General features: G+C 41.4%; 1 protein-coding gene across 3 annotated transcripts in view; it reads right to left on the reverse strand.

The window, feature by feature from the left end:
• Nucleotides 1-1,338: 1,338 nt before the first annotated feature.
• The window catches only part of pbxip1b (pre-B-cell leukemia homeobox interacting protein 1b), a 35,652-nt gene continuing 22,271 nt past the window's right edge, over nt 1,339-14,719 (reverse strand). For all 3 annotated transcript variants that reach the window (XM_062992785.1, XM_062992786.1, XM_062992784.1), the window contains 4 exons: nt 13,130-13,176; nt 10,042-10,128; nt 9,702-9,960; nt 1,339-7,175 (listed from right to left, as the gene is read on the reverse strand). In XM_062992785.1, coding sequence (XP_062848855.1) covers nt 5,275-7,175; nt 9,702-9,960; nt 10,042-10,128; nt 13,130-13,176 — 2,294 coding nt within the window. In that variant the 3' untranslated portion in view covers nt 1,339-5,274. The remainder of the gene's footprint in view (nt 7,176-9,701; nt 9,961-10,041; nt 10,129-13,129; nt 13,177-14,719) is intronic.

Below are 14,719 nucleotides of genomic sequence, written 5' to 3' on the forward strand. Positions count from 1 at the left end.
TCCCGCACCCTCTCAATTTCTTTTAGATCATAAATGTTTCTTGTATTTACTGTAGGTTCGTTTATTGCACTGAATTTATTGTACTATTTTCTATATGCACTGTATATAGTGCTGTTTGCACTTGTGTTCTGTGTTGCACCCTGGTCCTGGAGGAACGTTGTTTCGTTTCAATATGCACTTGTATATAGCTGAAATTACAATAAAGCCTCTTGAACTTGTAGACTTTGGATTAAAGCATCTGCTAACCATAATGTAAATATGATGTAAATCTGACCATATGAATATTTGTTCTTAGTACTTTTGTTTGTACTATTTATTATACACCGATCAGCCATAACATTAAAACCACCTCCTTGTTTCTACACTCACTGTCCATTTTATCAGCTCCACTTACCATATACCAGATTACTGACTGTGGTCCATCTGTTTCTCTGCATGCTTTGTTAGCCCCCTTCCATGCTGTTCTTCAATGGTCAGGACCCCCACAGAGCAGGTATTATTTAGGTGGTGGATCATTCTCAGCACTGCAGTGAAGCTGCACTACACTGACATGGTGGTGGTGTGTTAGTGTGTGTTGTGCTGGTATGAGTGGATCAGACACAGCAGCACTGCTAGAGTTTTTAAACACCTCCCTGTCACTGCTGTTCTGAGAATAGTCCACCAACCAAAAACTTCCAGAAAACAGCACCCTCTGACCACTGATAAAGGTCTAGAAGATGACCAACTCAAACAGCAGCACTAGATGAGTGATCGTCTCTGACTTTACATCTACAAGGTGGACCAACTAGGTAGGAGTGTCTGATAGAGTGGACAGTGAGTGGACACTGTATTTAAAAAGTCCAGCAGCGCTGCTGTGTCTTATCCACTCATACCAGCACAACACACACTAACACACCACCACCATGTCAGTGTCACTGAATGCTGAGAATAATCCACCACCTAAATAATACCTGCTCTGTGGGGGTCCTGACCATTGAAGAACAGGGTAAAAGCATGCTAAAAAGTATGTAGAAAAATAGATGGACTAGTCAGTAATTGTAGAACTACAAAGTGCTTCTATATGGTAAGTGGAGCTGATAAAATGGACAGTGTGTGTAGAAACAAGGAGGTGGTTTTAATGTTATGGCTGATCAGTGTATACTGGGACCTAAAACCAATGATCCATGTTCTGAGATCTGTACAGATCTTTGTACTCTCATATTGTAATGAGTGTGGCTGAGTCTGATAGATCCAATCAAATTAATAAGGAATTAAGAGGCCATACCATAAAATTACATATCTGGCCCAGCAGATGTGTTCATATTAGCAAAGTAAGTGAGAAAAAACAAGAATTTCCAATATTGTTTCATTTTTTATCTGAAACCAAGACATGACAATCAGTGCAGTACAAAAATGCACAGATGAAACAGCAAGTGAACACAAGTCCAAAATCAGAAACAAGCCTCGCTAAGAGTATTTTACACTACATGGCCAAAAGGATCTGGACACCTGACTGTGTGCAACGAAAACAAAGAATTATTTCCACAAGACTTTGATGTTAAAAAGGTTTTCTAAGGATTTCTAAGGTCAGATACCAGGCTTGCGATTGAAATTCTGGCTGGTCGGAGCTCTGTATGGCGCTTGCTTTGTGCACACGGGCACAATCATACTGGAACAGGAAAAGGTCTTCGCCAAACTGTTGCATGCATAAAATTATTGTATACACCTGTTAGTGAGGAGTGTGGCTAAAACCACCTGAACTCAATAAATAAAACAGGTGGCAACATACTTTTGGCCATATGGTGTATAAATTCTGACTGATTGTTTAACTTTTTACAAAAAAAAGAAAAGGAAAAAAATAACATTAAGTATTTCCTATACAGACATATTGATAAATTAGCATAACAATTCAAATTAAACATCAGTAGCTCATACTATGAACAATGGTGACGAACAGAAATACATGGTGACAAATCTTAGCTCTGTTAGGACATGGATTATAACTAGATGGTCAACATTGTCACCCATGCTAAAAAACAAAAATAATTTAATAATAATTTAATTTCTGCTTGAAATACTGCATATATTCCGTTCACAACGAGTACCAAAGGATTATTGCCAACTTATTAAAAAAGGTTGCAATTTTATTTCCATTTTCATTCTCTTGAACTTGGATTTAAGAGCACTGTAACAGAAAACAAGTCAACAAACCGAACAGCTGCTGGAGCTTCTTATCAACAGCAGGAAGTACCTCACTTTCACACTGCACACACACACACACACACAAACTACATGGCTCTTAACCATGAGCTTGTTAAACATCCCATTTCAAAACTGTTCTGCAGTTATAACTGCAGCTTCTCCACAGCATTTTGGAGCATGCCTGTAGGAATTAGTGCCCTCTTAGTCAAAAGAGCATTTGTAAAGCTGGGCTTTGATGTTGGATTAAATGTCTGGCTTGCACCAAATTTACCTTGGTACAGGAAAGGGACTTTCCACAACAGTTGTCACAATTTTAACAATGCATAATTTATTACATATATTAATAATTTGTTAGCAAATGATGGGGTTAAAACATCTGAATTGCAATAATAAGAAAGGATGGGCACATTCTATTGATCATATAGTGTACTAGTACCATCCAAATGATGCTACAGACATCTTGAGAACTGTTTGACGTTAAAGCACTAATACTGGGAGATTCTGCATATTGGCATATTTGTTTGCATCCAATTTAGTGGCACAAACTAGTAACCGGCGTCTCTGACGTATTCTGGATTCCAACAGAAAGCTTTAAGATGTACTGAGAAACACATTCTGTCTTCTATATTCCTCCTCTAATAGTCCCGACACCTTGACCAGGCAGTAAGCCTTGCAGTTGCTGTGACAGGGAGCCAAATATCAGCACAGCCTTTCATTTCTTAGACATCCCCATTAGGCAACAAACCAGGCCGGTGGCACCAATAAGACTAGAGTTCGAAGTCCTGATGTTGTGAGCTGATACTGGAGACCTGGTTCTGGCAAATTTTCTACATGTAAATACATTCAGTGAAGTGTATAAACAGTAGTAGGGACAGTGGTAGCCTAGTGGGTAGAGCTTTGGGCTATCAACTCAAAAGGTTGAGAGTTAGAATCTCAGCTCTGCCATGCAGCCACTGTTGGGCACTTGAGCAAGGCCCTTAACCCTCTCTGCTCCAGGGGCTGCGCTCTGACCCCCAGCTTCCAAACAAGCTGGGATATGCAAAGTAAGAATTTCGTTCTCCTATAGACATGTATATGTATATATGACAAATAAAGGCGTTCTATTCTATTCTATTCTAAAATGTGTTCATTGAATTGTTCCTATTTAAATCAATAAAGCAGTTCTGCAACAACAGTGCTTAGACAAAATGTGCATGTAAATGTGATATTACAAAAAGTAACACCACTTCAAAGAGGAATCAGTCACATTTGGCTATATTTTGATTTTAGAAAAGGGTTTTAATACACAAACTTTTCCTAAAGCGCTTGTATAAGAACGGTCAAGAAAAATAGACCAACTATGCCACTGTGTCTGACATGTGAGGAGATGAAAGCCCTGACTAAAGTCTAACCCCACATTCACACTAAGCAACCGGCAACCATCAATTTTCTATGTATAAGCAAGATACAGATTCAAGCTACAGCAGGAGGCAAAACAAGAGCTGACCGACTAATGAGGTTCATTTAAGATTAAGTATGTTGCAGTTCAGCAGCAAATCTCAGTGATTGACTATGGTAGATTTAATGTAACAATTGTCCAGTTTAAGAGCCCCATGTCATTTCCTCACAGCTTTAGACTCTTACTGGGTTCAGTTGACGTTTCAAAGTATTTGGTGCACATAAGAGAAACAGAAAGAGAAGCTTGCTGAGCAAAAGCTATTAAAAGTCTATTATTTTCTGGGTTGTATTCAAACAATGCCTGGTCAGTGCCTGCACATAAAACAAAGCCGCATTGGTTTTCTAGACGCCCAACAGAGAAATATAAGGGGATTTTCACCTGCTAGTGTGGACGTAGGGTAAAGAATCAATGTAGCGACCGCTCACCAGAGCACACCAAGAGCTGGGATTTTGAATACATCGTATTGAATCTCAGCTCTGCCATCCGGCTGGGCTGGATGGCTATATGAACGTTTGGCTGTTGTTCATCCAGGTATGGAGTCGGATTGGGACCTCATAACTGATGCAATTACGACCTCTGCTGGCTGATTGATGGCGTCTGCACAGAGTAGAGGAATAATGCCATCAGGGTGTCACTCTCCATGCACAGGGCTGATGTGCATATGAACTTGCCTCGTGCAGGTGAAAAGATGCAGTCGGTACTGATCACGTATCGGAGGGGGCGTGTGTCAGTTACGAGGCTCCTCAGTCAGCAGTGGAGGGATGTATCGGTGGAGGTGAAGCGTAGCGCAAGCAGGGTAATTGGATACGACTAGATTAGAGGAAAAAAAAAAATTAATGTAGCGGAGCTTGGCTGGACAGATGTGTAATACGCTAGCGCATAAGAACCCAAGACACGAGACTAAAACCACCTCACTGATGCAACTGTTACTCCTACGTCTAGGGCAGCGATTAAGGCAATGGACTATTAATCATAAGGATGCCAGTTCAAGCCCTAGCACTGCCAAGTTGCCACTGTTGGGGCCCTAAACCCTAACTTAAATGAATTGTATTCAGACATATTTGTAGGTCGCTTTGGATGAAAGCATGTGCTAAATGCCACTAAGGTAAATGTCTGAGCTCAGCGGTTAAACTACTGGACTAGTAATCAGAAGGTTGCCGGTTCAAGCCCCACCACCACAAAGTTGCCACTGTTGGGCCTCTGAACAAGGACCCTAACCCTAAATTGCTCGAATTGTATTCAGACATAATTGTAAGTCGCTTTGGATGAAAGCAAATGTAAATGTAAACCTGCCTGCAGCCCTTAACGGTCAGTGTGGGTGTTATGCAACCCACAGATGGCCCCACAGCACACAGGGAAATTGAGTATAATCCAATTAGGACAATGCAAGATGAAAAAAGGATCAATGTAAATCAGAGGCATCATAGTTTGTCACTACAATTAAAGAAGGCAGTAGAGAAAATATAGCCACGTTCTTATTGCGGTTGATAAACATTAAAAAAAGAAAGGTATTATTTTTCCTCCAAGCTATCAAAGCTTCAGCATAATGCAACATTTTCTTTATTTATAGAACAGCCAAAGGTGTGTCTTCCTCTTCAGTTCTCTCACAGATCCTGTAGAACTTCTGCTTTCTATTCATAATCTTCTTAAACCCTTTAACCTGACCTCCTTTTCCTTCCACTTTTAGTCTTTTCGTCGTTCGCGTCCGTTCCCTGAAGCACAAATTTCTCCATTGCGTCTCGAGCAAACCCATCCATCTCGTCCTCTATCTTCTCATCCTCCTCCTCCGCCAAATCTTCCAAAATGTCAGCCACATCCTCGACAAACTCTCCGAACGGTATCTGGTCATGGACGAACACCCCGTTTGTAAAGAACTCGCCGATTAGCTTGTTGAGTTCCTCTTTTTTACCAGCTTGCTCCTCAGATCCTACGAGCTTCGTCAGGTAGCCCGAAACGAACGCGTCAAAATCCTGTTGAGAAACGGGTGCGAGGCCTTCGGCGTGGGCGCAGGTCGTGACGTCAGTGCATCCCTCTATAGACCCGCGATAGTGACGGATCTTTTCTCTTTGCTCGGTCCAGTAGTTACCATGCGTGTGATCTTTGCTGTGCTTATGGTCAGTCTTTAAATCTCGGGATGTCTTGTCTTTGCCTTTTTTGCTCCACTTCTCTTCACTTTTGTGGCGCTTGTCTTTATGTTTTCCCTCTTCCTTCCACTCATCAGGTCTTTCTCCATCCTCTTGGTGGTCTTCGTGTTTTCCACGCCAGTGCTTTTTCTCTTTTTCTTTTCTTTCTGGACGTTCTTTGTCCTGTTTCCATGTTTTCTCCTTGCGGGTTCGGTCACTGTACTTTTCATCACCTGATGCTTTTCTCGGGTTTTCACCGTCCCAGTCTTCTCTCTCTTTCCAATCCTTCTTCTTGTCTTTCCAGCCTTTGTCTGTAAAATCAGCTTTTTTACCTTGTCTTCCGTCTCTCTCATGCTTCTGATCATGTTGCTCACTTTTTTGCTTCCATTGTTTGTCTTCCTTGCCTTTCTCTCTAGAATCCTTCCCTTTCTTCCCCCGCCTATCATCGATTAACTCCTCATGTTTCTCCGATGTCCACTTTTTATCTTCCTTCCACTCCCATTTTCCTTTTCCTTCTTTAAGCTCTTGATTTTCCTTGCTGTGCTTCAATCTTTCACCTTCCTTCCACTCCCTTTTTCCTTTTCCTTCTTTAAGCTCTTGATTTTCCTTGCTGTGCTTCAATCTTTCACCTTCCTTCAACTCCCTTTTTCCTTCCCCGTCTTTAAGCTCTTGATTTTCCTTGCTGTGCTTCAATCTTTCACCTTCCTTCAACTCCCTTTTTCCTTCCCCGTCTTTAAGCTCTTGATTTTCCTTGCTGTGCTTCAATCTTTCACCTTCCTTCAACTCCCTTTTTCCTTTCCCATCTTTAAGCTCTTGATTTTCCTTGCTGTGCTTCAATCTATCACCTTCCTTCAACTCCCTTTTTCCTTTCCCATCTTTAAGCTCTTGATTTTCCTTGCTGTGCTTCCATTTTTCACCTTCCTTCCACTCCCTTTTTCCTTTCCCATCTTTAAGCTCTTGATTTTCCTTGCTGTGCTTCAATCTTTCACCTTCCTTCCACTCCATTTTTCTTTCCCCTTCTTTAAGCTCTTGATTTTCCTTGCTGTGCTTCCATTTTTCACCTTCCTTCCTCTCCCTTTTTCCTTTCCCATCTTTAAGCTCTAGATTTTCCTTGCTGTGCTTCCATCTTTCACCTTCCTCTCCCTTTTTCTCCTTTGGCCCATTTTTTCGATCTTCTTTTCCCCTCCAGTGTTTGCCTTTTTCTTTGTCTTGTTCAGGGTTCTCCTTTTCCCACTTTTTCTGTTCCTTTGGACTTTTTTTCTTATCGTCTTTCTCCTCCGTCGTTACAGCGTCCTTTTTCCATTCCTTCTTTTCCTTGGATTCAGTTCTCTGGTCTTTTGCTTTTCTTTTTTTATCCTTTTTCTCTGTTTGAACTGGGCCACCAGATACCTCTTCTTCATTTCCAGCTGAGGGAGCACCACCCAGAGCGCTCGCTAGAGAAAGGATTTACATTGATCAGAAAATCAGTGTGACAAGTTGGTAGTGTCATACCATTATAATTATAACACACACAATAGAAATGTCTTAAACTAAAGAAAGTGCCAATAGATTTGTTTTTGGGTTGTTCTTTGAATGGGTGGTTGTGCTGAGGACTTTAGTTTAGTGCTGTTGAAATTTGCTCATGTTTTTTTCGATTTTGTTTTGTGGTGTGTCAACTTATTTGTAATATCTTATTACTTCTGTCAGGTCAGCAAAACTCAAAAACACTTTGTGGGGTGGGGGATTGTCTGGGGTGTGTTACTTACTTCATTGAGTCCAATCATTCCGGGGAAACCAGACTCATGCCATGACTATCACTATCAAGGCTAAATAATAGGTTTAGTCTATTAAAATCAAAGTGGGGGTTGATTTGTTTCTTTGCTTGTGTGCATAGGGATTAGGGTGTTGCTTGAGTAACTATGAGGGTGTAGAATTTAATTGATTTTTCATATCTTATTTATAAGGCCCTACCTAATTAACGGCTTTTAAAATCACATCACAAACCATGAAATGAGCCTTTTCCTGTGCAATATGCGATGTGTAATATGCGATAATACACAGCACAGCCTACCTTAACGGTTGAATGTAAACCTAGAACATCCAGTGATGGTTCGAGACTGTCTCAAATACGAAGATACTCGTTCGTGTTTTGACACACCCCTTTCTGCGTTCAAAAATTTGTTGGAATTCAAAATGTAACGTTTTTAAAATGTAACGTTTAAAATTTTTCATGTGCATAGCGTTCAAGTCTCACATTTACTGGTTAATTTGCACTATGAGGTGGTCCTACCAATCCTTCGGCTAATCAGTTAGCAATCGCTTAGGCAAGATGTCCAAGATGTCGAAGTGTAAAGCAGCCAAAAACACGACTCAGGTAACTGAGTTACACAGCGTATGAAGACCCCACCCACATATAGTTCGGTCCCCAACCTGCAGATACGGTGGCCAATTTGTATCTGCTGCAGTCTCTGCCAATTATGCCTGCCAGGTAGCACCCAGCCAACCGGTGGCAACACCGAGCCTCAAACCCAGGAGTTCAGAAACTCTGTACTCGTGCGTCAGCGGAATATCCCGCTGCACCACCTGGGCGCCTACTTATTAGTTATGTCAGGTCAGCAAAACTCAAGAACAGTTCGTGGGGTGAGGGGATTAGAGGCCCTGTGAGGGATTGGGGCTTCGTCTGAGGTGTGTTACTTACTTCATTGAGCCCAATCATTACAGGGAAACCAGACCCAGCTCGACCTTGACCAGAATGAAGTTTGTTTCTCAACACCATATTAGCTGCTATGACTACTATCAGTCAGTTCAGTTTTAAAAAATCCAAGTGTTATATCTTATATGTAGGGCCCTACTAAATTCACAGGAAAATGTGCTTAATTTCATAGACAGAAAAGTGCAATGTCAAACACAGTCATGGACAATTTTGTATCTCGGTTCACCTCACTTGCATGTCTTTGGACTGTGGAAGGAAACCGGAGCACCCGGAGGAAACCAACACAGACACAGTAGAACATGCAAACTCCACACAGAAAAGACTCAGACCACTCCACCTGGTGATCAAACCCAGGACCTTCTTACTGTGAGGCAACAGTGCTACCCACTTAGACACCGTCCCGCCCTACAATACACAGCACAGCCTACCCTAATGATTGAATGTAAACCTAGAACATCAAGTGATAGTTCGACTGTCTCAAATACGAAAATACTCCTCCGTGACACACCCCCCTCTGCGTCCACAGAGTTGGTTGGAAGTTTCCTAAACTCAGTTACCCAAGTCGTGTTTTTAGCTACTTTACACTTTGTCATCCTGGACATTTTGACTAACCGATTCCTAACTGAATTCCTGTAGAATTGCTAGGACCACCTCACAGTGCAAATTACACGAGACACTTAAATGCTACGTGAATGAAAAATGTTAAATCGCTAAACATTCATTCATTCATTCAATTTATTTTCTTATCCACCTATCCAATCACGGTCGCGGGGGGATGCTTTTCAATGGGCGCAAGGCACACAGCAACACCCTGGACGGGACGCCAGTCCGTCGCAGGGCAGATACACACACAAACACACAGACACACTCACTTCAGGGCAATTTAGTGTCTCCAATTAACCTGACTGCATGTTTTTGGATTGTGGGAGGAAACCGGAGGTCCCGGAGGAAACCCACGCATACACGGGGAGAACATGCAAACTCAGCACAGAAAGGACCCGGACCACCCCGTCTGGGGATCGAACCTAGGACCTTCTTGCTGTAGCGACAGTGCTACCCACTAAACCACCGTGCTGCTCCATCGCTAAACACAAAATCTTAAATTTTGTGTTTAGCGAATTGCATATTACACATGAATTGCATATTACACAGGAAACGACTCATACAATGTTTTGTGGTTTCTTGATCATTTTTGTCTGGTTAGAACTGTTTTCATGTTGTAATAATCGTGAGGTTGTTCTACCCTTTAGTAAACGTTTGTTTGTACCTGTGAGTTGTGTAACTTTATCTTTCAGAAGCTCCAGCTCTTTCTGCAGTGCTGGCAGAGCCTCCAGCTCCTTCTTCACCTTCTCACTCTCACTTTTCACTCGTTCATGCTCCTGCTCCAGGTCTTTCTGAAGGGTGGGTAGTTTATCTAGCTCTCCTCTCATCTTCTGGTTCTCCAATTCCAGCTGCTCCCTCCACTGCTGCTCCTTGGTGCCTTCCTCCACTTGCTGTTGTGCCGTTTTTAATTCCGCTTCCTGCTGCTACGTTTGAAAAGTTGAAAGAAACAATGGAATAACAGACATTCAGGACAGGTAAGTATTATTATACATGCCCACACCTACCTGTATCTGTGCTTGTAAACTAGTGATCTGCATTTCTGGTGGCTGAACGCCTTCTGTGTCTCCTTGAACGTCAGGATTTAACCACTCCTGCAACAAACACAAAGTCTGTGATGGGGTTTTTCCACATACTCAAGTCTTCTCATCTGAAACAGCTACCAATTCAGCGATAAGCTAGCCTGTGCTTCCTCCAAAATTCTGTTAATTCAGTCATCTCCATCTTTTATGAGCTACATCTTATGTCAAACATATCATCATTAGTCAGATTAACCTGCCTGGAAAGGGGCGCTAATTACCATTATCCGTATGTGAGCTTAGTAGGGATGTAATGATACACTCTACCCACGATGCGATGCGATTCACGATACTGGGTTTACGATACAATTTTTTTCTCGATTTTTTTTAACAAAATAAAATTGAAGACAAATTATGACAGTTTCCTTTTATTATTTCTCTTTAAAAAATAAAATAAATTATTGCATTTGCTTATCTTTTATTTATCTAAATAATGTATGCACTCTTATTTCTGAGGTAGGTACAAACTAGGCCAAATAATGCTTATAGTGTAAAAATAATGTATTATCTAAATAATGTATGCACTCTTATTTCTGAGGTAGGTACAAACTAGGCCAAATAATGCTTATAGTGTAAAAAAAAAAAAAAAAAAAAAAAAAAAAAAAAAAAAAAAATTAAATTTAAAAACAAATCCAACATAAAGAAAGTATCCTCACATGAATAAATTTGGCTGGAAAATCCCCTACCTGGCAACTTTGTGAAGTGCCATCAACCAAGCGAGGTGAATAGCGCCAGTGCCCTCTGCTGTTTAAAGTGAATAATTCATCTTAAATGAATAACCGATTTGAATTGTGGAACATGTGCACCGATTTCTAACTGTCTTGTGGTGCATCGTTACATCCTAGAGCTTAGACGCCTAAAAATTGTCTAATGTTGAATAATTGATAAAGTAGGGACATGTCATGACCTTCCACTACAATAGCAGGGTCATTTATTAGGGTCATGTAGTCACATGTTCAGTTATCCTCTTTAACTATTTATTTTAAAGGTGGGTAGAAACAAAGTTCTATTAGAACAGGGTCAAATTCAGTCGTATATCTCTAAATGAATCTTGCATCCCTGGGTTGTGTTGCAAACCACACCTATCAATTACGTCGCACACAGGATCCAGCTTTGGATTTTCATACATGGCATTTAAGAGATGCTTTTATCCAAGGCGACTAACAGTTGTGACTGAATATAGATCAAGCAACTGAGTGTCAGGAGACCAACAGTGCTTTCTGATTACTAGTCCAGTACCACAACCCTGGGATTCAACCATGAACAATGGCATGTGTACTTTATAAGAAATGTCCTACTGATTATCATTACATTGTTGATCACAGATAAACCAAAAACGTCAGTTAAATGTAAATCAATGTCTCCTAAGTAATGACATTTCTGTACTGTGTTAAGTGTTCACTTAAACCTGACTGCACTCTTGCACTACAAGAAATTTCTGTATAGAAAGTAACACTGAATAACTGTGTATAGACGCTAAACGCTTTGCTGTCAACCATAGAAACACCTCTGAGAGAACATTGGATCAAATGGTAAGTGTATTTCTACATCGGCTTCGACTTGGCTTGTTTACTAAAGTTACATGTTATTTTTTATATGTTGTAAAGTAAACTTCTCTGGAAAATTTTTTTAACTCCGTTTACAGTACTGTATGGAAATAGTGACACAATATTTGCTATTATAACAAAGGCCAAATGGTCAGCATTGCAGAAATTTAGCTATATGAGGAACTGAGTGTTCTCTCAACTGGGTGTTCCTCACGTACACTTTTGGTTCAAGTAAAGATACATTGAACATATATGGGATGAAGATGGGAGGAGAAAGCCAGCATTAAAAACAAACTATAAACTGGCAGGTTGTCTTAAGGCACTGGCCTTAAAACAACAACCCCCATGACAAAACTGTATCAAATGTCTTCAGTGCCTGAATTGAAGGCATCTGGACTTCTTTTAAAGAAGAATAAGAAACACCTTTACTTGCCTCTATATATGTACATTTACATGTGTACAGTACAATCAAATTCGTTTTCTGCATATCCCAGCTTGTTTGAAAGCTGGGGTCAGCCATGGGATGACAATCCTCTAAATGATAGCCCAAAGCTCTATCCACTAGGCTACCACTGTCCCCTAACTTTTAGGTTCTCTCAATCGAAAGGCTTATTTAGTTCTAAAAGCTGATAAGGAATTCCAGTTGGGGACTGAAGAAGCCTTTAAGATGAAAGTTGAGGTCTTCAAGAACCTACAAGTAGTCAAGGTGCTTTCAATTCAAGCAATCAAGACTACCATGACCTAAATGACCTTCAGATAATCCACAGACCACGTCTCCAATGAACGCTTTTTTAACACCACTCCTGACAGACCCTTGATGTTTTCCTGACAGACCCTTGATCTTCAGAACTTTTTTACACATTAGCCACGGGCGACAGACACAGTGGCAAAGTGGGTAGCACTGTCGCCTCACAGCAAGAAGGTCCTGGGTTCGATCCCCAGGTGGGGCGGTCCGGGTCCTTTCTGTGTGGAGTTTGCATATTCTCCCCGTGTCTGGGTGGGTTTACGCCGGGTGCTCCGGTTTCCTCCCACAGTCCAAAGACATGCAAGTGAGGTGAATTGGAGACACTAAATTGTCCAGGACTGTGTTCGATATAACCTTGTGTGAACTGATGAATCTTGTGTAATGAGTGGCTACTGTTCCTGTCATGAATGTAACCAAAGTGTAAAACATGATGTTAAAATCTTAATAAACAAACAAACAAACACATTAGCCACAAACTATTACTAATGAAGACAGTTCACAGGACAAAATTAAGCAGCAAGCAACAAAATATTGGCTGTACAACAGTTCACACAGTGAACAGTGTTTAGATGTAATATCTGAACCACAGGTTTTGACAGGAACAATCCTGAATGCCTCGACACTGATAGACAGCATCAGCCAAGAGGTTGATTGTTCAGCAGAGAAGTTCACCGGCAGAGATGGACAGCACAGTAGAAAAAAAAAAAGGAAAACCAGTACTAACCTTTTTAATCTCTGAATATGTCTGGTCCTTGGCACCAGTGTCACCTTCTAAAAAGTTAGAAGTAGGCAAAATTTTAAAAACACACTTGTCAGCCATTCTTAAACAATTATAACCAACTGAAAACTGTTTAACTTCATACACCGATCAGGCATAACATTGTGACCACTGACAGGTGAAGTGAATAATACTGATTATCTTTTTATCACAGCACCTGTTACTGAGTGGGATATATTACATCACAGCTCTTGTGGGGTGTTTCTGGTCTGCAGCGGTCAGTATTTGTCAAAAGTGGTCCAAGGAAGGAACATTGGTAAACCTGTGACAGGGTCATGGGCGGCCAAGGCTCAGTGATGCACGTGGGGAGTGAAGGCTGGCCCGTGTGGTCCGATCCAACAGACGAGCTACTGTAGCTCAAATTGCTGAAGAGGTTAATGCTGGTTCTGATAGAAAAGTGTCAGAATACACAGTGCATCACAGTTGCAGGGCTGTTTTGGCAGCAAAAGGGGGACCAACACAATACTGGGAAGGTGGTCGTAATGTTATGCCTGATCGGTGTATATAGAAGTATTGTTTGTTGATTTTTCTTTCTATTTATTTACGCATTTTACCCCTTTTCTTCTGATTTAGCGTAGTCAATTTGTATAAAAAGGGTATACTGCTGCTCACGTGCCCTCGGATGTGCACAGTCCTAGCGGACAACTTCTTTTAACCAGGGTCCTTGCACGTTGGAAGACCCTGCCCACTTGGTCCGGTAATTTCCGCACCCAGCAGACACGGTGGCCAATTTGTGTCTGCTGCAGGCACTGCCAATTGTGCCCACTAGATGGCGCCCAGCTGACCCGTAGCAGAGCCGAGATTCGAAGGGGGGTGTTCAGAATTTCAGCGCTGGTGTGCTAGTGGAATACCCGCTGTGCCACCTGGCCCCCATTTGTTGATATTTTAACAAATATAAATTGAAGAACACAGACTGACCACCCTGGCAGCTTATTTTAATAAAAGATAACTTATTGATGTTTAATCAAAAAGAAAACTTAAGTAAAAACACAGGCATGCAATAGATCACAGCAACACTCCAAGAGATCCTCTGCGTAAATGTACATGTACACTGATCAGCCATAACATTAAAACCACCTTGTTTCTACACTCACTGTCCATTTTATCAGCTCCACGTACCATATAGAAGCACTTCGTAGTTATACAGTGACTGACTGTAGTCCATCTGTTTCTCTACATACTTTTTAGCCTGCTTTCACCCTGTTCTTCAATGGTCAAAATCCCAACAGGACCACCACAGAGCAGGTATTATTTAGGTGGTGGATGATTCTCAGCACTGCAGTGACACTGACATGGTGGTGATGTGTTAGTGTGTGTTGTGCTGGTATGAGTGGATCAGACACAGCAGCGCTGCTGGAGTTTTTAAATACCATGTCCATTCACTGTCCACTCTATTAGACACTCCTACCTAGTTGGTCCACCTTGTAGATGTAAAGTCAGAGACGATCGCTCATCTATGGCTGCTGTTTGAGTCGGTCATCTTCTAGACCTTCATTAGTGGTCACAGGACGCTGCACATGGGGCGCTGTTGGCTGG

Source organism: Trichomycterus rosablanca, chromosome 3 (genome assembly GCF_030014385.1).
Source record: "Trichomycterus rosablanca isolate fTriRos1 chromosome 3, fTriRos1.hap1, whole genome shotgun sequence".
NCBI lineage: Eukaryota > Metazoa > Chordata > Actinopteri > Siluriformes > Trichomycteridae > Trichomycterus > Trichomycterus rosablanca.